This window comes from Cryptomeria japonica, chromosome 9 (genome assembly GCF_030272615.1).
Source record: "Cryptomeria japonica chromosome 9, Sugi_1.0, whole genome shotgun sequence".
Classification (NCBI taxonomy): Eukaryota; Viridiplantae; Streptophyta; class Pinopsida; order Cupressales; family Cupressaceae; genus Cryptomeria; species Cryptomeria japonica.
In genome coordinates, this window is record NC_081413.1 from 214,786,948 (window position 1) to 214,812,209 (window position 25,262).

General features: G+C 37.2%; 1 protein-coding gene across 1 annotated transcript in view; it reads left to right on the forward strand.

Moving 5' to 3' along the window:
* Positions 1-25,262, forward strand: part of LOC131044497 (target of rapamycin complex subunit LST8-1) — a 99,063-nt gene that overhangs the window by 19,338 nt on the left and 54,463 nt on the right. Inside the window, exons 2-3 of the mRNA XM_057977827.2 lie at positions 12,647-12,748; positions 12,883-12,995. Of these exons, the coding sequence (XP_057833810.2) occupies positions 12,647-12,748; positions 12,883-12,995 (215 nt within the window). The remainder of the gene's footprint in view (positions 1-12,646; positions 12,749-12,882; positions 12,996-25,262) is intronic.

Sequence of the window (25,262 nt, forward strand, 5' to 3'; positions counted from 1 at the left end):
CACAAATATCGATTGGTATATATATGCAAGAGGGGAGGATCAAGCAATGCCTTGACCGGTCATGTCTTATGGACATGACCGATCAAGACATTACTTGATCGCACCCTTTGATTACCAATCGGTGTTTATTCTAATCAACAACCTGATACTAATCGGGGTCTACATAACTTAGTATCCAATGCCAATCAGTATTTACTTGGCATGATAACCGATGTCAATCGGTATTTATGTGACATGTTAACCGATGTCAAACGGTGTCTAAGTGACTTGTTTAACCGATACCAATCATTTAACTAATAGTTAGATATCAAGCGGTGTATGCTTTGCCACCCGATAACAATCCGATAATCATCATTTGTTTACTGTTGAGGATTCAACCGATATAAATCGGGATACATAGTTAACCTGATAATAATCGATGATCACATTTATAATGCAAACCGATATTAATCGGTATACTATACTATGATATGATTATCGATAGTTTGAACATTGATCGACTAAGTAGACTGGACATATACAAATGAAGATTCATCATCAAATGAAATAGCTTGAAGTTTTCCTGATAGTTTATCGATAGGATAAATGATTGAATGAGAGACTTCATTTATCTCTCATTCAATCATTTATCTTACCGAAGCTATCGTGCATTAACACTCCCTCTTAGCTAGGTAAGATAAATGAAAACAATATATCAAGCATCACAATTCAAATGATGGTTAGTATTCTTTACACAATCTGACTTTCTAGGAAATCATATCACCTAATCACATGATATGAAGTATCACCTAAACACGTGATACAAATGTTCACCACGTCAATCTTGTGATGATAGGACATCACCTAAGCATGTGATATCAATATTGCCTAAACACGCAATACTTAAGGATAATCATATGAGAAAAGATTAAATTCTCATCTTATCCAAGTTGTAGTATGTGCACTAACATCTTATACAAATGTTTTACCACAACACAATCATGGCATATCCATGACACACCAGAGATCCAACATGATAACTGGTTTGGACATCATAAGATCGTCACCTTATAATGTCTACATACAAGTGTTCATTATCTTGAGAGATTGTCACCTCTTAGATATGAACCCAGGGGATAAAATCCAAAATGTCCTATCATGACAAAGAAGTTTACACATTAAACATTTTATTGATATGTAAATACAGATTACAAAGCAAATTACCTTTCTATCATACCTAAACCTTTTTTGAAGTGATCAACCTTCCCTCTGGAAAGAGGTTTGGTCAGAATATCTGCCGTTTGATCTCCTGTACAAACATATTCTAATTGGATCACATTCCTGTCTACCATATCTCGCACATAGTGGTATGGAATCTCAATATGCTTGGATCTGTCATGGAACACTGGATTTATTGAAAGTTTTATGCAGCTCTGATTGTCACAATGTATAACAATGGGTTGTGACTCTGCTGCTGCTTCTTTAAGTTTATCTAAATTGGTTTCCATAGGAGAGGTCATGGGCCTACAGTTTAGCATTCCGAATCTTTTCAAAATATCCAAGGTATACTTTCCTTGGTTTAGTATAATGTTGTTAGAATTCTGCCATACTTCCAATCCTAGGAAGTAATGAAAGAGTCCCAAGTCCTTCATATCAAATTCTTTGGATAGATCTTTCTTGCATTGATCTATAAGGTGATCATTTCCTGTGATTAATAAGTCATCAACATATAAAATCAATATTAGCATATCACCTTTATTTCTTTTGTAGTAGAGATTAGGATCTGCATCATTCTTAGAGAAGCCTAGTCTTGAGAGATAGGTGTCAATTCTTTCATACCAGGCCCTGGAAGCCTGTTTAAGCCCATAGAGAGCTTTCTTGAGTCTGCACACATGAGACTCTGCATCATGAATTTCAAACCCTTCAGGTTGCTCTAGGTAGACTTCTTTTAAGATCTCACCATTTAGAAATGTTGTCTTAACATCCATCTGGTGTACCTTCCACCCTTTTGCTGTTACAATGGCTAATACAACTCTTACTGATGTATACCTGGCAACAGGTGCAAAAGTTTCTTCATAATCTATTCCTTCCCTTTGTGAGAACCTTCTAGCTACAAATCTGGCCTTGTGTTTTTCAATACTGCCGTCTGCAGCATGTTTGATCTTGAAAAGCCATTTAGATGAAACAACAGATTTCTTAGTTGGCCTAGGAACAATCTCCCAAACATCATTTTTCATAATGGACTGATACTCTTCAGACATGACATCCTTCCATACTTGATGTTCAAGTGAATCTGATACATTGTTTGGTTCGGCTTTAGAGAGATCATTCATAAGGGCAACATAGCTAGTTAATTATTTGGCTTTTTTCTTTCCCTGAAGGTCCCTGAGGGAGCAACAAACTTCTGAGCTTCTGCTACAGTCTTGGTGGCCCATAGTGGTCTTTTCTTGAGGTTTTCTCTAGGTGGACTTTGAGTTTCAATTATAGTTTCTTCAGTATTCTCCCTTTGACGCTTAGGAGTAGGATCTTTATCTATGCTAGGGGTAGGGATATAGACTTCAGGGTCTAGAGAGCTTTGGGCTCTTTTGAAGGCTAAGTCTTCTTCAAAGATCACATCCCTACTTAGTTCAATATTCTTTTGACTAGGTATATAGATCCTGTAGGCTTTGGAGGTTTCACTATATCCTACAAGGATTCCCCTTTTTCCAGAAGGCTCTAATTTTAATCTTTTCTCCTTAGGTACATGAATATAGACAGGGCATCCAAATATCCTAAGGTGGCTAATATCTGGTTTTGATTTAGTAAAGACTTCCTCAGGGGTCTTATCTTCAAGATGGGAGTGAGGACATCTGTTTTGAATATATACAACAGTGCTAGTTGCTTTTGCCCAAAGATTGACATTTAGATTCTGATCAAGAATCATAGCTTTGGCAGCTTCTGTTTGCCCTCTCGGGTGAATAACTTAAAGCACACAGATAAAACATGTAATGCAGAATAATAATGCCATAGATATCAGATGCAATATATCAGATGTTATTCCATTCATAATCGTTGTTTTCCACAAGTTACATTCGGAAGTATATAAAGATGCCGAGGGGGTGCGAGCGCCAACCGTCGTACCACAATTGCCACCCCTCGGTTGCCAACTAACCAACACAATTACAACTTAATTAACTAGTTTTATTTCCATGTACAATATTGCCGCCAACAGCTTCAACGATTTTCTTATTTTTCCTCTCAGCTACCCCATTTTGTTGAGGGTTATAAGGTATTGTTAACTCCCTCTTAATCCCTGGATTTTTACAAAACTCTTTAAATAATTTTGATGTGTATTCCCCCCCATTATCAGTTCTTAGCGTTTTAACTTTATTTCATGAGTAGTTCTCTATTAATGATTTGAATTCTTTAAACCTATTAAGGATCTTTTCTGATTCTTTACATTTCAAAAAGTAGATCCAAGTTTTCCTAGACTAGTCATCAACAAATATTACATAATACTAAAATCTCCCCAAAGAAGGTGCAGACATGGGTCCACATACATCAGAATGAACTAACTCTAAAATTTTACTTGTTTTCCTAGTACTATTTTGAAAAGCACCCTTAGTATTTTTACCTAGGGCACATCCTTTGCATGCCCCTGAATGATATTGCTTTAACTTAGGTAGACTTGTGACAAGGTCTCCCATTGATGATAAAACTCTAAAATTTAGGTGGCCTAGTCTTCTATGCCAGACTTCTTTAGCATCTTTAGTTTCATGGATTAGGACTAAGTTGGGCTCTGTGCATAGCTCATACAGGTAGCCTTGTCTTTGACCAATCGTTTTAGCTTTCTTGATGGATGAATTCTTTGGCCAAGCCAATACTCTGTTGTCCATGAAGGTCACTCTGTATCCATTATCCTCCAGTGCTGATATTGAGACTAGATTTCTCTTGATGCCTGGAACATATAGGACTCCTTTAAGTTGTAATGATACACCTAACTTTAGCTTGATGGTGCAGGTTCCAACTCCTTTGACTGGATGTGTAGAGTCATCTCCGATAGTTACTTCCTCATCATTCTCCTCTTTCATGGAGTCTAGCACTTCTCTGAATCCTGTAATATGTCTGGATGAGCCACTGTTGATCACCCAAGAGTTAACTTTGTTTGATGCCTGGTTTGTGAGTGCTGAATAGAGTACATACTTCTCGGGGTCCTCTTCCCTTTTAGATTTTCCTGTTTTGGCAAATGTGGCTTGTTGCTTAGCTCTTTCTGGACATTTGGCAACATAGTGCCCAAATTTGTCACATCTATAACATTGAATCTGAGAAAGGTCCTTCTTGAAGGTGTTCTTGCCGTGACGACCTTTTCTCTTTTTGAATTGTTTCTGTTTGCTTTTCTTGTTTGAGTTCGTATTTAGAACTTGGAGATCTTCATCTATATTTTGCTTGATCCCTTTCTTATTTTGTCTTGATTCCTCTTGGAGATAGTCAGCCTTTAGCCTAGCGAATTTTGGAAATTGATCCCTTGCACTGATGCCTTGGAAGAATGTTTCCCATATGCTAGGCAACCCATCTAGAGCAATGAGTGTTAATTCTTTGCTTTGGATCTCATATCCAAGGGTTGCTAGTTCATCCCTTAGGGCAGATATTCGCATAAGTAGGCATTGACTGATTCTCCTTTTATCATGGCTATGTGATTTATTTCTCTTTTTAAAGCCAAGGTTCTACTGGCATTAGATATCTCAAATGCATCTTCAAGCGCTTTGAACATGTTGTAGGCTTCTCATGTTTCCTTATGATGGGCATAATATTATTTCTCACCCCATCAACTATGATTTTGATGGCCTTTTCATTTCCCTTTCTCCAAGTTGTTTTGTCAGGTCCAGTCTCAGGTTCTTCAGTTTCAGTTTTTACAAATGATTCGACTTTATTTTCTTTTAGAATCATTTGAATTCTGAACTTCCATGCTGAGAAGTCATCACCTCCTTGGAGTCTATCTTCAAATCTGATAGCGCTAGCCATTGAAAGAATTGTGATGTTGAATACATGCTTGTTTCGAATTTTCTGCAAAATTGAACAGCTTCAGGTTCAATTTAACTATAGCTCTGATACCATGTAAATAATGTTCAAATTTCAATTCAATATGCAAGATGTATTCTAATTTATATTCTCTCTATCTCTGTATTATCTATTTATCTTATAAATCTGATTATCTTCTTTTGTGTGGCAGGTGAGAGGAGGATTTATCGATTTCAATGTCCTTCTCACAAATATCGATTGGTATATATAGGCAAGAGGAGAGCATCAAGCAATGCCTTGACCGGTCATGTCTTATGGACATGACTGATCAAGACATTACTAACATGACCGATCAAGACATTACTTGGTCGCACCCTTTGATTACCAATCGGTGTTTATTCTGATCAACAACCCGATACTAATCAGGGTCTATGTAACTTAGTATTCGATGTCAATTGGTATTTACGTGACATGTTACCCGATGTCAATCGGTGTCTAAGTGACTTGTTTAACCGATACCAATCACTTAACTAATAGTTAGATATCAAGTGGTGTATGCTTTGCCACTCGATAACAATCCGATAATCATCATTTGTTTACTGTTGAGGATTCAACCGATATAAATCGGGATACATGGTTAACCCGATAATAATCAGTGATCACATTTATAATGCAAACCGATATTAATCGGTATACTATACTATGATATGATTATCGATAGTTTGAACATTGATCGACTAAGTAGATTGGACATATACAAATGAAGAATCATCATCAAATGAAATAGCTTGAAGTTTTCTTGATAGTTTATCGATAGGATAAATGATTGAATGAGAGACTTCATTTATCTCTCATTCAATCATTTATCTTACCGAAGCTATCATGCATTAACAATCTTTACCTTCTCTCCTAATCTACTTCTACTCTTCTAACGTTAGCTTCTATTAACCTTTACAAATGAGAGCACTAAGCCTTATATAGAGGTCTCCATTACAATGAACGACTCAGATTGATTCACAATCAATGGCCAAGATCGAAAGATAGAAACCCTAATTAGGGTTTGTTGCAACCATCATTACATTGGCCAATGAGAGATGAGGATAGGTAAGATAAATAATATTTGAGGAGGCGCCATGTGTCACTTGTTCCATCCTTGAATGAATGCTGACTTGGTACCCTTTGATTGGACGAATGGTGACTGGGATGTCACCTCAGCTTGCCTTGTAGACTTGATCGACTCTTCTGAAACTATCTTTCTTCCTAGATCAAGTTTGCATTTTTATCTCATAATTGGTAATTTCGTCCCTGCATAGTATTTCACCTCGAATCTTACGTTGGTCTCCACTTAGACTGGAAATTTTTGTGTTCACCTCTTCACTCTTCATCGTCCTTGCATTTCTTGTGTGAAACCTTCCAAGTCCGGGAATGATACATTGTTTGGAAATGCACCAAGTGTTAGAAAACCATTCCCTTAGGTCTAATCCACCAATTCGTTCAATTTGATTTTGAAAATTCTCAAGCTCTTTTAGTTCTGCATATGATTTGTTTCCAAAATCTGATATAAATCGTATGTCTGTCTTGAAATGGTGTGCCCCAGGTCTGCCCCATAAATTCGCTGTGAATCCCCCTTCGCTCCAGATAGATGTCCTCATTGTAGGACTCCCTTGGCCTGATGAATTCCTTCCTTGGATCTGCTTGAACATCTTGATTACTCTATGAGGTTAAGTCCTCCTTTCACCTTTCATCCTTGCATTGAACCTGAGAAAGGAAACATTAGGAATCAAGAAGGATGAAAATATAAATGAAAACAATATCAACACTTTATCAAACCAAGTTTTGAAGTCCCCTTAAATCTGGAAATAAATATCTAAGTCCGGAAATGATGATGCTAGTTTGAGATCATGACCAAATCGTAGATAGCAATTGTTCCAAATCTGGATGTTCTCAGCTAGAAATTCGCTTTCAATCCGATCTCATCTGGCATTCGCTTGTCAAGGCGATGAAGGCTTTGATCTTAGATCAGCCTTTAGTACGATTTGGAGTTCTGTTTTCTTCCCCAAATCCACTGATCTTCTGTTGGTAAATATCTCTGCCTTGAATTGCAATCTGAAAATTACGGTTTCATACCCTTGATTGATGGCTTTGATCAATGATCAGCCATCATCTTTCTTCATTCACAATTTTTTATCTTGAACTCGCTGATCTGATTTTGTTTTTGTTCACCCTGCGTTTGGAGGAGGTTAACTTCTGATCTGAATGACTTATATGCTGCTGAATGATCATCTCCAAAGTCGGTTCTTCTTCTTGTCTGTCCTCCTTAGCTGACCTGCCAATCTTTTTGAAGCTTATGTTTTGTTTCATCTGTTCTTATTCAGTTTTGCTCCTTCATTTTCCACTCCAACATGAATGTGGGATAAAAGTCATTGCAAATCACCTCTAAGTGAAAATTCAACCTGCATAAGGACTTGGTTTAAATTCGATTTTTCCTTTGTTTTCTTCGACCAAATGCAATGGTGGAGAATCGTTATTCATAGGGACACATTTTTCCTTCAGATTCATCTTGAATTTGCCTTTGAAAATTTACTTTTAATGCAAGGGGAAAATCGACTAGTATAGGGACTGGGTTGTCCTTATGAAATTTGACTAGACTTGCACATTTTCAGCTCAAGTGGAAATTCGCCCCCCATAGGGACTGATTGTCCTTGAGATTTTGCATTGCTTTGATTATTTTCCCATGGAGTGGAGATTTGATCTCCATAGGGACACTTTAGTCCTTATAAAAATTTGCTTGATTTGTCCTTGAGTGGAGATTCGGTGGTCATAGGGACTAATCAATACTTGTATTACCTTTACTCATTCACCCACTTGCAGCTTTATTCACTTTCATCCCATTTTGTTCCACTCCACAATGAATGTGGGATAAATATTATAAAATACCAGCCTGGTGGAAAAACGTGGGTCATCGGGACTCCTATGTTTTTGACTTGTAAACTTTCTTTCCTGAGTGGAAATTCTAACTTCATCAGGACTCCTCTTTATTTCATTCACTTGTCCTTATTTCCGCTAGGTAAATTGATCTATAAGGCCCTGAGTGGAAAATCGAACTCCATTAGGACTCTTGATTTCCATTGTTGTGTCTTGAGGAAATTGCATTTTTTGCCTTGTAAACTTTCTTTCCAAGTGGAAAAACGACCCTCATTAGGACTGAACATTCCAAACATGTCCCAAACTCAAAATAGGTAATTTGCTGCTCAAAATGGAGGGGATAAACGACCTCCATCGGGACTGATTGATTTTACCTTAATTTCTTAGTGGAAAAACGTCTCCCATCAGGACAAAGCAGATTTTCACGACTTCCATTGCTCAAACTTGACTTTGTTCATTCATTTGTGCAGTGGAAAATCCCATTACATCGGGACTAATGGATTTTAATTCCTCTGCACGGTGGAAAAATGATCTCCATCGGGACTTTAAGGATTTTTAACTTTGTTTTGCATTGTTTTGAGTCCCCAAGAGTGGAAAATCATAGTCCATCTGGACTTTCACGAAAATCACATCGATTTGTAATAATTTTATCATTTTTGCTCAAAATTTCTAAGGCAAAGTGGAAAATTGACCTCAGAAGGACAAATTGACACGCAAAAGCGACTTGACACTTAAGATCATTTTCTTGCAACTACATTTCTCCCTCACTAGCAAAGGCTAAAACTAGGAACTACTGCTAAACCAAGACAACCTAAGCAAAACATCTACCCTAAAAAGCGAAAAAAGTGGGGGTCCCCATTTGCAATGGGGCGATGTGTGAAAACGTCACAACAGGTCCAACCTCTTCTATGATATCCTTCAAAATTTGAAATTGGAAGCTTGCATCCTTTCTCTTCCTTGAACAATCAATAGCTCTAAGAAAGTAAGAGCCTCTTGAACATGTGACAATAACTTTGATGAGTGGCTGATGTCTGATGTCTAATATCGGTCCACCCATCCATAATGATAGAGCAACCATTTCTTATCCAAACTTGTCTCAACTCCTCCATCATTATACTCACCTTGGAATATTTCTTATCAAGGAGGGAGGTGTGTAGCTTATGATCTCTAGGGGGAACATATGAGGGACCAGCAGCAAGTGCATCTTTGAACATTTGTTAAATAGTGGAGAGCACGCCACATGAAATGGTATGGCATTAACATATAAAATTTGGCAATAAAACTATTAGCTACATCTTGTAATTGCATGTTAAACATGCCTACAACACCAGTGGACCTTTCCTTTCCTCTTTGACTCTTAGGCTCAACACTCCTAGATTTAGTGAATCAGTAGCAATAGCACTAGACAATGGCCCTCTAGGCCACAAAAACTCCATTGGCATTCCTTTTTTTTTGGGCTTCACCATCCATGTGCAACCTGGTCACCTCATCTTTTTCAACTAATGTTATGGTTTTGCATACTTTTACCCCTTGACGAGGTCTGCCTAAAAGAAGTGAGGAAACTCTTGTGTAGCTGCCGCTATAATCCTCCTTGCAAATATGACACAACCATACTCTACTCCCACCTGAATTTTCTTTCTTATTGTCTATGGCTGTTGCAAATTGTAAATGAGGTTTTTTGGGTTAAATGGGCCCTTTGCATAAATTTTGAGGTTAGAAGGGGATTGAAATGGATTTTCTGAACTAGGCGTCCTTGAAACACTCTCACTTCTTGAAAAAATTCCATGGTTTGCTTGACCAATTTCAATTTCTTTGTCATGCCTCCTTTTGTTTAAAATTAGATTTGGGTCAATATTAACTCACTTTGTTCCTGGGTGGGTTAATTGGGTAACAATAAGAAAGATTTATTTAATGTTTATTATTGTCCATTCATTTTCAAAGCCAAAAGGATGATTAAATATTAAATTAAATTTTCACGAGGCTCATTTCTGGGCACTGGAATTTGTGCCCGTGGAGGTCATGAAGAAAGAAGTTCCAAGAAAGAATTAACTGTAACAAATGTAGGGAATTTCGGGGCAACTCAATGGTCATAATGGGAGCCTAGTTTGGAGGGAACTTGATGAAAATGATGATATTTTATTTATTTTTCCAAGGGGGGTCATTTGGAGTTGGTCCTCTATATATTTGCAGGCAAAATCACAATTCAGCATCTTTGTGCCATTTCTTCTTCTCAATTTCTCATTGTATGAAGTTCATGTTCTGCAAATATTTTTTCAGTGGATGAAAACCATTAGAGATTGGCGGCATGTGGATGAAAACCCATAAGTTTCAAGCGGATGGTGGACAAAACTATAGTGTTCACATTGAGCAACTTCATCTAGAGGTTGCCCTGGAGCTTCAAGATTTTAGTAGTTCTAGCAGTTTTCCATTGTTTGTGCATAGGGCTTCATTGATGCTGTTGCAGTGATTCAAGAAGTGTTTTGGGTTTTTTCTATTGGGATTTCATTATATTTGTTGATATTTTGCTGTAGCTCATCATTACCAAACATCAGATTTCAGCTCTGGGTTTTGTTGGTAAACATTGTGTAGTTTTGGTATTGTGGGTTGTGTTATAGAGTGAGTTTTCCAGCATAGTTGTGTGATTGCTGGTAGTTTTGAGTCTTTGTGAGTATGCTACATCATTATGCTTATGCTATCATGTTTGTATCAGATCATATAATCTGTAATTTCATTTTGGAACTCAAATAGTATCAGTTTGTGGTGTTTGAAGTGAATTAGGTGGTTTTGGTTTGTCATAGTTTTGTGGGTTTTGCTTAGATTTTGGCGTATGAAGATATAACATTTGCTGCTGTTGTAGATCAGATTTCAGACCTGCTCATATGTTATTTGATATTAGAAAAATAGTTTCAGTTGTACTCTATGAAGTTCATTTGATTTGGTGCTCTTTTGATGAAGACTAGCTAGTTAGTTCATTGGGCAAATTGGGTGTTTTGCAATAAAGACTGCAAGTCTAATTTTCAGATCTGAAATTATTCTAATTTTTGGTTGAGGACATTACATTCTTGACCCTCACTACCCTCATTGATGCTAGTTCTCATTTTTTTTTTTAGTTGAAATGTAAATGACAGCTGTAAGTGCAAATATAGAACACAAACAAACAAAAAAACCCTCCTAGTTATTTGAAATTTTGACAAAAGAAAAAAAAGGAAAAGAATTTGTAAAAATAAACAAAAAATAATGAACTTACCTCAAATGATGGGGACTTGGTCTTCTTTTACCGTTTGCTCACTTCTCTTTCCTTCTCTCACTTGGTTTCTCACAGCTATGCTCTTTTTCCTTCAACTCTTCAGAATTTGCAAAATGGCACAAGTGAGCTATTTTTTTGTTTTGAATGTTATAATGTTGTTTTTAGGTTCAGCTCTTATGCAAAGGGGTCCCCCACAACCCTTTATTATTTTATTATTTTTGTGATTTTCTTTTAAAATAATTGTAAAATGGCTAGTTGTCCCATGTCATTTCTGGGGTTCGTTGGCTGTACTGGAAATATTTCCATTTTTGTTGAATTTGGGGGACAGCGAAGGGACGTTTTCGAGGCATCCTCATGTTCCTAAGATGCTTCCTGTTGGGGATGCCCATGGAAGATTCGATGTTGGAGAATGTAGAATTCTTGGGCAAACATTTGGATTTGCGACAACTTTGAAGGGCATGCCATAAAAAATAAGGAGATTTGAGAGCTCCAAAAACCGATTCTCATCCATGGTTTCTGTTTAGTTGTATTGTTTGGTGTGTCAATTGAGCTAAATAATTTGACTTAGTGACCATAGGTCCGATTCTAACTTTTATAACACTTGGAGGTAAATGCATAGCTCAATGTTTTGTATATCCCACACTATTTTGTAGGAGTTCACCCATCCTAGGGCTACTCTCAAGTGTAATTAATTGTAGAGATGTTTCTAGCTTTAAGCACAAAGCTCTTGGAGGGCATGTTGTGTACCTAAGCATACCATATTATTACCTTCATACCATAAAATGTTTTCCCTTGTATTCTTAATATCAGTGTTCTTATTTATGCTATGTTTTGACTACCTAGGGTTAATGAAGGGTTGGTCACTGATTAAGAAGGGTTTCCATGCCATTTGTGTATATTATGAGAGAAAACACTTGAAAGATATATCTCCTCAATTTTGTATTGTGAAAGTCTGTGTTTTACAGCTAGATTCGCAGGAGCAATCCATCTTATATGACCAGGTGGTCCCATTGTTCTGCATATTTATTTCTGTTTAATTTTTTATTTTTTTTGTGATTTTATTTTCTGCAAATAGATCAGCAACACTACACTGGTCTTTTAATTTTAAGAATTTTTCTGACTGGTCTCTGATTTGTTTTCTAATTTAATCTAACAATTATAATTGTTCTTTGCTTGTGATCCTCTTATAGGATAACAATATATAAACTCTCAATTCTATGAGAACTCAGGACCAGTTGTTTAGTTGGTAGCGAAATTTGCCCTTATTCATCTATTGGTTACTTTCTTGTGATTAGTTCCTTTAATTTAGTTGATAGTTTTAGTGATACTTGACAACCTACTGAGATTTTGCTTTTAGGCCTGCTAAATTTTAACTTTGATTTGAAGCATAAATAGAGAAGGTTAATGTACTGTACATTCACATGTTTGGCAGGAATTATATCCTAGAAATGCAGAATGCTGATAGGTATTTTGTTTCGTTGTTTGTGTCTATTGCAGCAAGTTAATCGTCTTGAGATAACACCGGACAAACAATACTTGGCTGCAGCTGGAAATCCACATATTCGCTTATTTGAAGTCAATTCGAATAATCCTCAACCTGTAAGCAAATTCAGTGAAAACTAATCAAAAGTTAGCTTAACTATCTCCTAGGTGTATTATACACATGTCCAATTCGCCGTTTTATGATTCAAATTCATTATAATTAAGTTGCAATACATCTTATTTGATGTCAGGTGATTAGTTATGATTCTCACACAAACAATGTTACAGCTGTGGGATTCCAATGTGATGGCAAATGGATGTATTCGGGCTCTGAAGATGGTACTGTGAAGATTTGGGATCTGAGGTATTTATTGACTTAATCTGGTGTTTATGATCAGAACACTTCCTGGTGCTCTCTATCCCTTTTGCACATTTTTGCTTTGTTTGGTCAAGAGAAACAGGTGATATAATGGTTATTTTAAATCATGGACAAAGACAACAACACTCTCACATGCATATTTTTAAAGTAGCATCACAACTTGCAATGTGACATGTGCAATGCCCTCTATTGTTGACGATGTGCAGAAGAATGTGTCAACCTGCGCTGAAGAAGGTAAGGGTAAAATAGATGAGGATGCTATGGGTGATACACACATTCTATGCGGTACACTACTATTAGGCATTGATGTGAGAACCAATGCTCATAGCACCTTGATGGAATGCCACCTTGATGGTGACCCATTCTGATTGGGCCTAGGTGAAAGGGAGGGCAGAAAGACCCTTCATGTGTAGTGAGTAGATGGCACTAAACATGGAGATGCATTCATGGGTTAACTAGTTCAAATCAATTCAATTGTAATATTTATTCGTTAGTCTTTAGTACTTTACTAATCCCTTAATGTGAAGGCATAGAAGAAGAAGCTATGATACATTGATATTTTCCTTGAGTTTCCCATTAGTAATTAACACATGATCTATTACTAAATCTTACCCTTCAATGAGAGTATGGGAATAGAATGGAAAATTATTTATCATTTTAAAAATTTAAAAATAAACCCATTGTAGAAGTAGCTTTTTTAACAAGAGAATGTGGCAAGATTTGCATTCACCTTACATTGTTTATCCTTCCTATTTTTTATTTTTTTTAAATTGTTATTTGCAACCATGGGCATTGCACCCATTTATATTAACATATGTTACCCCAAGTTTTCGGGATGAGGGGACACGTTTCCGAGTCCCCAATTTTTCAAGCCATTTTTGGGGATGATTAGGGGATGACAAGGGTGGTGGCTATATAAATATAGGGAAAATTTAAAATATTCATATGAAAACATGGATAAAACATGCATATATACATTATGTTAGAGCATATTTAGGTATTAGTTGCTTTTTTACAACTAGTTATGTTTTTTTGCTTTAAGTTACTTAGGAGTGCTTGCTTCTAATTTAGCTTTTGTGCATCTAGTTTATTTAGAGTTGAGCTTTATTTAGTTTCTCATGCTTGCACTTTAGCTCTCCTAAATTTAGCTCTGTGGTTTCTTTATAATCACCTCATTGTACAATTGTAATTCATTCAATATTCTTTGCTTTTGAGTAATATAGCGTTCATTTGCGCAACTCTTATTTGTGGAAGGTGTTTTTGTTTGCTGTATGATCTTGCAAGTGCTTGTGTTGCAAAATTCAACATGGTATCAAAGCTCAATCTTTACTTCAACATGGTATTAGAGCACGGATTTGACAAACCCCTTTTCAAATTTTGAGCGTTTCTTTACTCAGAAGCGTTGTTCGGTCCTAGATTCGTTTTTTTGTGGATTTGGAGGTGGGCGATTTTTTCATCAGATTTGGAGAAAAACGGACCTCACCATTGTGTTTGTAGCGTCGAAAAACCCTAAGATCGACTGTAGTTTCATGAAAATTTGAGCAGTTGAATTTTGGGGTCAATTTGGCTAAGGGCGCGTTTTTCAAGGTGAATTTTGGAAGTAGCTAAAAAATTTGGGCAATATGGAGCAAAATAGAGGTCACCTCATGGTCAGGAGGCTCAAGAACCCTAAAATCACCTATCAATTTGTTAAAATCGGAGATCGGAGAATTCTTAGCAAAAGTTTTTGACAAGTTTCCATTTTCAGAAAGTTTCCATTTTGGTAGGTTTCTATTTTTTTGGAAAGTTTCTATTTTCGAAAAGTTGCTATTTTCGAATTTTTTTTCATTTTTGGGAATCCTTCAAGCCTTTCAAACCATAAAAAGCAGCAGTTGGTTTTTTGCTCGTAACTTCATCATACAAAGTCAAAATCGGGCAAACGAGATATCATCGGAAAGCTAATTCGGGCACCGATTCGATTCTGCAAGTGGTTTGGTTAGATTATGCTCCTAGTGTTTGTTTCAAGCTGTAGAAGTCAGCCTTCTTTTTTTGTGCTTCTGGGGCCATAACATGGGCAAACAGACTTTGTTTTTCAACTTCCACATATCGTTGAAAAGCTCTCAGAGTCACCTATTCATATCAGTTGTTAGCTTTTCCAGATTTTGCTCTTGGTAATTTTTATTCAGTCTTTTGTGTTTTCATTTCATGGCTGATTACTTGGTCTTTCTAGCTCCTAGAATCTTTCTGTTTCCATTAGATGGCTTCTCTTGGACTATCCTACATGTATCTGTAACACTTTGCCCTATTTGGGCACTTTGAGCATCCTTTTCATGCACTTTTTTGCTCGTAGACACACTGAAAAAAGGTGCCACTCTTGTGTATGGTTTTTGGGGATTTCGTACATTTTGTTGTGCCTTATTTTGTACATGCATTGTATTATAAAGTGCCATGGGGGGTTGTGTAGTGCCTTTTGTTTTGCCATCACACCTTTATTTGGTGAGTGTCCCTCCACAACAACATCTAATCCTAGAGATTTTTGTCCCATGTATGTGTGCATTGCACGCATACCCTTTTTTAGTTGCAGGTACTTTCTTGAGCACATTTAGATTCTCCTTCATGCACTTCATAGTGACACACGGTTTTAGTGGACCTATCATGCCTCTCCCTTGTCAGCATTATGGAGGGGTTTTTTTCTACTGTCAGTGCTAATGTTTTCTTGGTTTTGCTTTGGAGTTAGACACTCTTGCATTCCAATTTTGTGGAGGCGACCTTCCATGTTCTCTTATTAATCAATGTTCTTCAGATTATGGGCACCTGTATTTTCAACTAGTAGTTTTCTCTTGCATGGTTGAGTAGTGTCGTTGGGGTCACTCGTGCAGATTCATGCGCCATCTGTATCTTCGATTGTCAAATGTTTTGCCTTTATCATCGGATTGTTCAAGTAGTGTCATTGGGGGCACTCATGCAGATTGTTGTTTTCTTAATCCTGATCATCATCTTTGCACTATAGTAGTTATCATTCGACAGTTGTTTGCAACTTCTTTGTGCTTCGAGGATGTTTTTCATATTCCTATTCTTTTGGGACATTTTCTTGGAAGCTTCTTAGTCCTTCATTCCTTTTTAGCAGTTCATGTTTCTTTTCATGTATTGCATCTCTCGCTTTTGGAGAGGGGTTTTTTTCCATGTGGTTTTTCTTCTTCTTTGCTTAGAGAGACTTCATTGGTTTGTACATGGGTACCTAATCAGATCTTTTGTTGCCGGGACACTGTAATGTCCCCACTTCCTAAGTGATCTACTAGGATAGAGATTCGCCTGTCATTCATTTCCATAGGTGAATTTAGTGGTTGGAGATGAGTTGCTTACCAAAGGAAGTTCTATACTTAGTCATTTTTATGACTTTGGTAAGTTAATAAAATAACTTTATAAAAAAACGTTATAAAAGTTACTTTTTCTAAAAATAGAAAAGTAAATAAGTTATAAGAGATTATTAAACAACTTTATGTTTTCACCATGGCACCTTTTTCTAAATTGTTTTTTTAAATCAAAAGGTGGGCCCACTGTAATGATGAGCTTACCCATACTTGGGTGTACCTTTTTGGAGGTTTAAGATTCCATGGGAATCTTTCTAAGATGCCATGAGAAGTTCGAATTAAGGTTGGAGAGGTAAAAAGAAGGTTTGGGGGTAATTGGAGAGCATTTTGAATTTTATTTTTACATCTAATTTTGAAGGTTCAGGTCTGCAATATGGCAGAGAACAGCAAATTGGAGATGGTACCCTCTGATTTGTAGTGGAAGGACGAAAACCCTTTCATTGTGACACCACGTGGGAGCTATATCAGCTTGCATATGACCAATAAAGGGTCAAATCAGTAGACATTTGTCAGTTACAGCAGTATAGGAGGCAACCGATCAGATCTGGGCAAGGTTCCATCAGCAAATAACAGATTTGATATTGTTTTATGTAGGTTGTACATTTCCCAGCAGGGCCGTACCACTTACTTTGCCTGGGGAAGCCAAATAAATAAATTAAGGGTTAATTATTTGGTTTGAGTGCTCAGATTTTATTGTTATCAGCAAATAAGAATAATCCAATAGCTTCTTTGGTGGAAGGACGTCAATTCTGATCTACAACAACAAAACAGTTGGAAAATTGGATAATTTTGGAGATCTTGCCTGGCAAGATTTCAGGATTCATACCAGACTTGGGAATTCTTTATCAAAATGTTTTAGATAATTATCCTAGACTGAAATAAATTCATTTGCAGCCATTAATAGCAATTGGAGGCGCTTGTTTTGTCATTCCTCGTTCCAGGCTTATATTCCACCTTCAAACCCCAGCTCTGGACTTCCGGTAGGCCTTAGTTGGCTTAGTTTGCTAAGAATAGACATTTCAAATTTATATGTACTTGCTGCAATTAAAAATCAGAAGTTTGAATTTCATTTGCAACTCAATATTTATTGTGTTAATGCATTAGTAGCTTCTGCAAGATAAGACTCTCCTAACTCATTAATCTCCTCTATTCTGTTATTAGTTTACTCATTCATGCTTTATGTTTATCAGACTATAACATTGGTCATAATTATGATATTGATATTGGATAATGATGGATTAGATTGACGACCTGCTTAACTATGTTAAGCGTCAATCTAAATGCTATCGGGCTATTAACCTGCTAGCATATTAATGTCGATTCATATCGGCATTAATATGCTATTGGGGTATTAACCCGATAGCATATAATGCTAACAGCTATTGTTATTGTTTACATTATGTTGATCCATTATCATATGCTTTGATACCGATCCATTATCGGGTATGTTTTAGATCTGTTACAATTAACAAATGATACCGATTCATTATCGGGTATGTTTATAAGCACTGTTACCATTAAACAATGATACCGATTCATTATCGGGTATGTTTATAAGCACTGTGACCATTAACAATGATACCGATTCATTATCGGGCATGTTTATAGCATCAGTTAGTTATGAATCGGTTTATGGTTGTAAGAGTCATGACCAAGTGACATCTTGGTCGGGGGCCACTTGATCGTGGCCATCTTACTACTTATACTTCATTCAAATTAAAGGAGATGACATTGAAATCGATACATGTTCATCCTCCTTACCTGCAGTAAAAGACAGATAACAATATTAGTGTCATAGTCATAATATAAAAAATAAAAAGACACCATCCTGCATATAACTTGTCTATGAAATTGGAAATTACAATACTTTTACATGGTATTAGAGCCAAGTTGATCGAACTTGAGGCTATTTAATTTCGTGAAACAAATTTAAGAACAAGTTTATAATACACCACATTTCTTCAAATGGCCAGTGCTATCAGATTCGAAGACAGACTCGGAGGTGGCAATGATTTTTCAGCCTGGAAATTCCGAATTCAAATGATCCTAAAGGAGAACAAAGTGGATTCATTCGTTCAAACTAAAAATGATCAACCCGAAAATGAACCTGACAAAACAACATGGATTGAGGGAAATGAAAAGGCAATAAAAATAATAGTTGATGGGGTAAGAAACAACATAATGCCCATCATAAGAAAACATCGGACAGCCTATAAAATGTTCAAAGCTCTTGAAAGCACATTTGAGATATCAAATGCAAGTCGAACTCTAGCATTAAAACGAGAAATAAATCATATCACCATGAACAAAGGGGAGACAATCAACGCCTACTTTATGCGGATATCAGTTCTAAAAGATGAACTTGCAACTCTGGACTATGAGATCCAAAGCAAAGAGTTAACACTCATCGCTTTAGATGGGTTGCCTAGTGGATGGAGCACATTCGTCCAAGGCATCAGTGCAAGGTCCAAATATCCCAAGTTTGAAAGATTAAGGGATGATTGTCTCCAAGAAGAGTCAAGATTGAACAAGATGGGAATGAAGCACAAGAATATAGATGAAGACCTACAAGTTCTAAACACCAATTCCACCAAGCAAAATAAGAAAAGGCAGTTTAGAAAGAGAAAAGGTTGTCAAGGCAAGAATACTTCAAAGAAGGACTTATCTCACATTCAATGTTACAGGTGTGATCAGTTCGGACACTTTGTTGCAAAATGCCCGGAAAGAACCAAGAAACATGCTTCATTTGTCAAAGCAGGAAAGACTAAAGGGGAAGATGACTTCAAGAAATATGTATTCTACTCAGCACTCACAAGTCAAGCTTCTAACAAAATCAACTCATGGGTGATTGACAGTGGTTCATCCAGGCACATCACTGGGTTTAGAGAAGTACTGGATTCCATGACAGAGGAGAGTGATGAGGACGTAACCATCGGAGATGACTCCACACATCCAGTCAGAGGAGTAGGAACCTGCACCATCAAATTGAAGACAGGCATAACCTTGCAGCTTGAAGGAGTACTATATGTCCCCGACATCAAAAGAAATCTAGTCTCTATATCGGCACTGGAAGATAACGGATACAGAGTAACATTCATGGACAACAGAGTATTGGCTTGGCCAAGGAACTCCTCCATCAAGAAGGCAAAGACCATTGGACAGAGACGGGGTTATCTGTATGAGCTGTGCACAGAACCCAATCTAGCCCTAATCCACGAAACCACGAATGCAAATGAAGTTTGGCATAGAAGATCAGGCCATCTGAATTTTAGGGCTTTATCTTCAATGGGAAACCTTGTCACAGGTCTACCCAAGTTAAAGCAAGATCATTCAAGAGCATGCAAAGGATGTGCCCTAGGTAAAAATACCAAAGGTGCATTCCAAAATAGTACTAGGAAAACTAGTAAAATTCTAGAATTAGTTCATTCTGATGTATGCGGACCTATGTCCGTATCCTCTCTAGGGGGATTCTTGTATTATGTAATATTTGTTGATGACTACTCTAGGAAGACTTGGATCTACTTTCTGAAAAGTAAAGAATCAGAAGAGATCCTCTCTAGGTTTAAAGAATTTAAATCACTAACTGAAAACCACTCAGGAAACAAAGTTAAAACCCTAAGAACCGACAATGGGGGAGAATACACATCAGATTCATTTAAAGAATTTTGTAGAGATAATGGGATAAAGAGGGAGCTCACTATACCTTATAACCCCCAACAAAATGGGGTAGCAGAAAGAAAAAATAGGACTATAGTTGAAGCTGCCAAGGCCATGATCCTAGATCAAAACCTTAACACAAATCTCTGGGCTGAAGCATCCAGCACCGCTGTATATATACAGAACAGATGCCCTCACTCCCATCTTGAGGACAAAACTCCTGAGGAAGTATTCACTAAAACTAAACCTGATATTAGCCACCTTAGGATATTTGGATGTCCTGTCTATATCCATATACCTAAAGAAAAGAGATTAAAGCTAGAACCTTCTGGAAAAAGAGGATTGCTTGTAGGATATAGTGAAACCTCCAAAGCCTACAGAATCTCTGTACCTGGTCAAAGAAATATTGAACTAAGTAGGGATGTAATCTTTGAAGAGGACCTGGCTTTCAAAAGAGCTCAGAACTTCATAGAAACTGAAAGCTATGCACCTACCTTTAACTTAGATGAAAATTCTGCCCCTGAGTTTCAGAGGGAGAATCTAGATGAAACTGAAAATGAAAATGAACACTCACCTAGAAATCTCAAGAAAAGACCACTATGGGCCACCAAAACAGTAGAAGAAGATCAAAGGTTTGCTGCTCCTTCTGGAACCTTTAGAGAAAGCAAAAGACCTAGTAAATTTACTAGCTATGTTGCTCTTATGAGTGATCTATCTAAAAACGAACCTGACAATGTAACAGATGCCCTTAAACATCAAGTATGGAAGGATGCTATGTCTGAAGAGTATCAATCCATAATGAAAAATGATGTATGGGAAATCGTTCCTAGGCCAACTAAGAAATCTGTTGTTTCTTCTAAATGGCTTTTTAAGATCAAACATGCAGTAGATGGCAGCATTGAAAAGTATAAGGCAAGATTTGTGGCCAGAGGATTTTCTCAAAAGGAAGGAATAGATTATGAAGAAACATTTGCTCCTGTAGCCAGATATACCTCAGTAAGGACTGTACTAGCCATTGCAGCAACAAAGGGATGGAAGGTATATCAAATGGATGTAAAGACAACTTTTCTTAATGGAGAGATATCTGAAGAAGTATACCTAGAGCAACCTGAAGGGTTTGAGATCCATCATGCAGAATCTCATGTGTGCAAACTTAAGAAAGCTCTATATGGGCTCAAACAGGCTCCGAGGGCCTAGTATGAAAAAATTGACACATATCTATCAAAACTAGGCTTCTTTAAAAATGATGCAGATCCTAATCTCTACTACAAATAGAATAAAGGTGATATGCTAATAATGATTTTATATGTTGATGACTTATTAATCACAGGAGAAGATCACCTTATAGATCAATGCAAGAAAGAGCTATCCAAAGAATTTGATATGAAGGACCTGGGATTCCTTCATTATTTCCTAGGGTTGGAAGTATGGCAGAATTCTGATAACATTGTTCTAAACCAAGGCAAGTATACATTAGACATCCTGAAGAGATTTGGAATGCTAAACTGCAGACCTATGACCGCTCCAATGGAAACCAATCTTCATAAACTTAAAGAAGCAGCAACTGAATCACCTTCTACTGACCCCACTCTATACAGGCAAATGATTGGGTCTCTTATGTATCTGGTAAATACAAGACTAGATATCTGCTATGCAGTAAATGCCTTGAGTCAGTTTATGTGTGAGCCAAAGGAGATACACTTGGTAGCAGTAAAACACATTATGAGATATTTACAAGGGACCTTAAATCTTGGTCTCAAGTATGAGAAAATTGATCTTAATCTACACGGATTCACAGATTCAGATTGGGCTGGAAGTGTGACTGACCGGAAAAGTACCTCTGGTGCTGCTTCAGTTTAGGATCAGCCATGATATCCTGGATCAGCAGAAAGCAGTCTTCTGTAGCACAAAGTTCCACCGAGGCCGAATACATTGCAGCCTCCATGGCTGCCCGAGAAGCAATATGGCTTAGAAAGTTGCTTGTGGGATTGTTTGGTAATCCGATGAAACCTACTATCATCCATTGCGACAATCAAAGTTGCATAAAGCTTTCGGTGAATCCAGTGTTCCATGATAGATCCAAACATATTGAGATCCCATACCATTATGTACGAGACATGGTAGACAAAAATGTGATCAAATTAGAATATGTTAGTACGGGGGATCAGACTGCAGATATTCTGACCAAACCGCTTTCCAGAGTGAAGGTTGATCACTTCAGAAAGGGTTTAGGTATGATAGAAAGGTAATCTGCTTTGTAAATAAGATGTTGAAAATGTAAACTTCTTTTGTCATGTTGAGACATTCTGGGTTTTTACCCCTTGTGTTCATATCTAAGAGGTGACGATCTCTCAGATTATGAACTCTTGTATGCAGACATCATAAGGTGACGATCTTATGATTCTCAAACCAGTTATCATGTTGGATCTCTGGTATGTTATGGATGTGCCATGATGGTGTTGCGATAAAACATTTTGAATAAAATGTTTGTGCACATATCACAACTTGGATAAGATGAGAATTTAACCATCCTCATGTTTATCCTCAGTATTGCGTGTTTAGGCAATACTGATATCACGTGTTTAGGTGATATCTTATCATAATAAAATGATGAATCTTTTATATCACATGATTGGGTGATACTCTATGTCACATACTTAGAGTAATGTTTTATATTTGTATTCTATGTTCTGATGGTACTTCATATCATATGTATAGATGATATATATTCTTGGAGACTGACATTTTTGGAAAAGAAATGTGATGCAGGTTACTTTATCTTCCAAAAGCTAAGAGGGAGTGTTAATGCATTAGTAGCTTCTGCAAGATAAGACTCTCCTAACTCATTAATCTCCTCTATTCTGTTATTAGTTTACTCATTCATGCTTTATTTTTATCAGACTATAACATTGGTCATAATTATGATATTGATATTGGATAATGATGGATTAGATTGACGACCTGCTTAACTATGTTAAGCGTCAATCTAAATGCTATCGGGCTATTAACCCGATAGCATATTAATGTCGATTCATATCGACATTAATATGCTATCGCGGTATTAACCCGATAGCATATAATGCTAACAGCTATTGTTATTGTTTACGTTATGTTGATCCATTATCATATGCTTTGATACCGATCCATTATCGGGTATGTTTTAGATCTGTTACAATTAACAAATGATACCGATTCATTATCGGGTATGTTTATAAGCACTGTTACCATTAAACAATGATACCGGTTCATTATCGGGTATGTTTATAAGCACCGTGACCATTAACAATGATACCGATTCATTATCGGGCATGTTTATAGCATCAGTTAGTTATGAATCGGTTTATGGTTGTAAGAGTCACGACCAAGTGACATCTTGGTCGGACATGTCTAAAAGACATGTCCGATCAAGGTGCCACTTGATCGTGGCCATCTTACTACTTATACTTCATTCAAATTAAAGGAGATGACATTGAAATCGATACATGTTCATCCTCCTTACCTGCAGTAAAAGACAGATAACAATATTAGTGTCATAGTCATAATATAAAAAATAAAAAGACACCATCCTGCATATAACTTGTCTATTAAATTGGAAATTACAATACTTTTACATATTGTATTGCATTTATTATATTTTCATGCATTGTCAAAATTCCAAAAAATAACAAAAAATTGATAAACCACAAACTTCCAAAAAAACACTATTCGCTGGTCAAAGAATTTGAATTTGAAAACAATCAGCAGTTTGGATAAGATTTCTAGTTAGGGATCTTTCAGTGGTATCAGAGCGATGATTCTGCCAGCCTGGGGGTCATCAGAGTAATTCTATGCAACGGGGCAATTTTGGTACCTATAGATATGACACACGCAAGAGACCTAGAGTGGATTTAAATTTTGTCACGGAACCACCCTTTGAGACTAATATGGGTGATATACCAGAAGGACAGAGGAGCCCACCCAGACAGGAGAGACAAATTCCACTCAATCTTGATGAGATCACGAGGAGCTTGGCTGAAGCACAACCAAGAATAGTATAGGCAATCAACAAGTTACAGGACACACTTGACATAATGGATTTGGGAAATAATAGGGGAAGGCACAAGAGTCTTAGTAGGACAGTGTCAGCTGCAGGAAGTAGGAGCTGCAGGAGAACTCTATCTTCCCTGAGTAATGCATCCATCTCACCACAGAGGGACAGGACCCATACTAAGACAACAGATAGGCCTATGCTCCCACGGTTCGCTCCTAGAGATGAACCACCATTGGCTAATCCTTAGAATGGAATCACCTTCCAGGACACAGTTATGGCTGCCAGCGATGAGTGGGCACGTCTACCAGCACATGTTAGAGATGCTTTTCCATTGCATCAATATTGTATGCAGCGTCGTGATTCCATGAGGGGATAGAATGATAGGGGACCTAGACAATAGTGGAATAATGATCTGAAGAAGGCTACAGATAAGCTGATTTTATCCACTTTTGATGGCAGTGGTTCCACTAGTGCACGAGCGTGGGTTCACAAGCTAGATATATATATTTCCTTGAAACCCATGGCTGAATTGAGGTCATTCAGTTTTTTGTCCTGCATTTGTAGGGTGTCGCATATGACTGGTGGCACCATGGATTGGTCATGCAAAATCACGCCTTCATTCATTCTTACGCAGAGTTCACAGAGAGGCTGATTTCCAGATTTGACATAAAAGATGTGGAACTTTATTACAAGGATTTAGCTCTCTTGAAACAGTCGGGTCATGTGGATACATATATTAATGAATTTCATCATATAGCAGTGATGGTACCTAAGATGCCTAGTAGGAGGGTAGTTATGCTCTTCATAGAGGGACTTCATGAGAGATACCGTGGTTTGGTTAAGGCTTTGAAGCCTAAGACTTTGTAGGAGGCTATACAACCTACCTTGGATTTGGACACCACACCTCCACCTTCTACATCTCAGCAGAATAGGAAATTCTTCAAAGGTTCTAAACCTTCTCAGTGTTCATCTACACAGTTACCCAATGCACCATCTCCTCTTAAGATGGATCATGAATCAGGGAACGAATTAAGGAGGAAGAAATTGTGTTTCTCATGCAAGGAGCCATGGGAACCAGGTCATAGATGCCTTGGAAAAGGCAAGGCACATCTTATAGAGGTCTTTTCTGATGGTGAGGATGAGCAGATGCAGGATACAGGTGATGAGGATACATTGGCTTCTGCCAATGTTATGATTGCATCATTATCTGGAGTA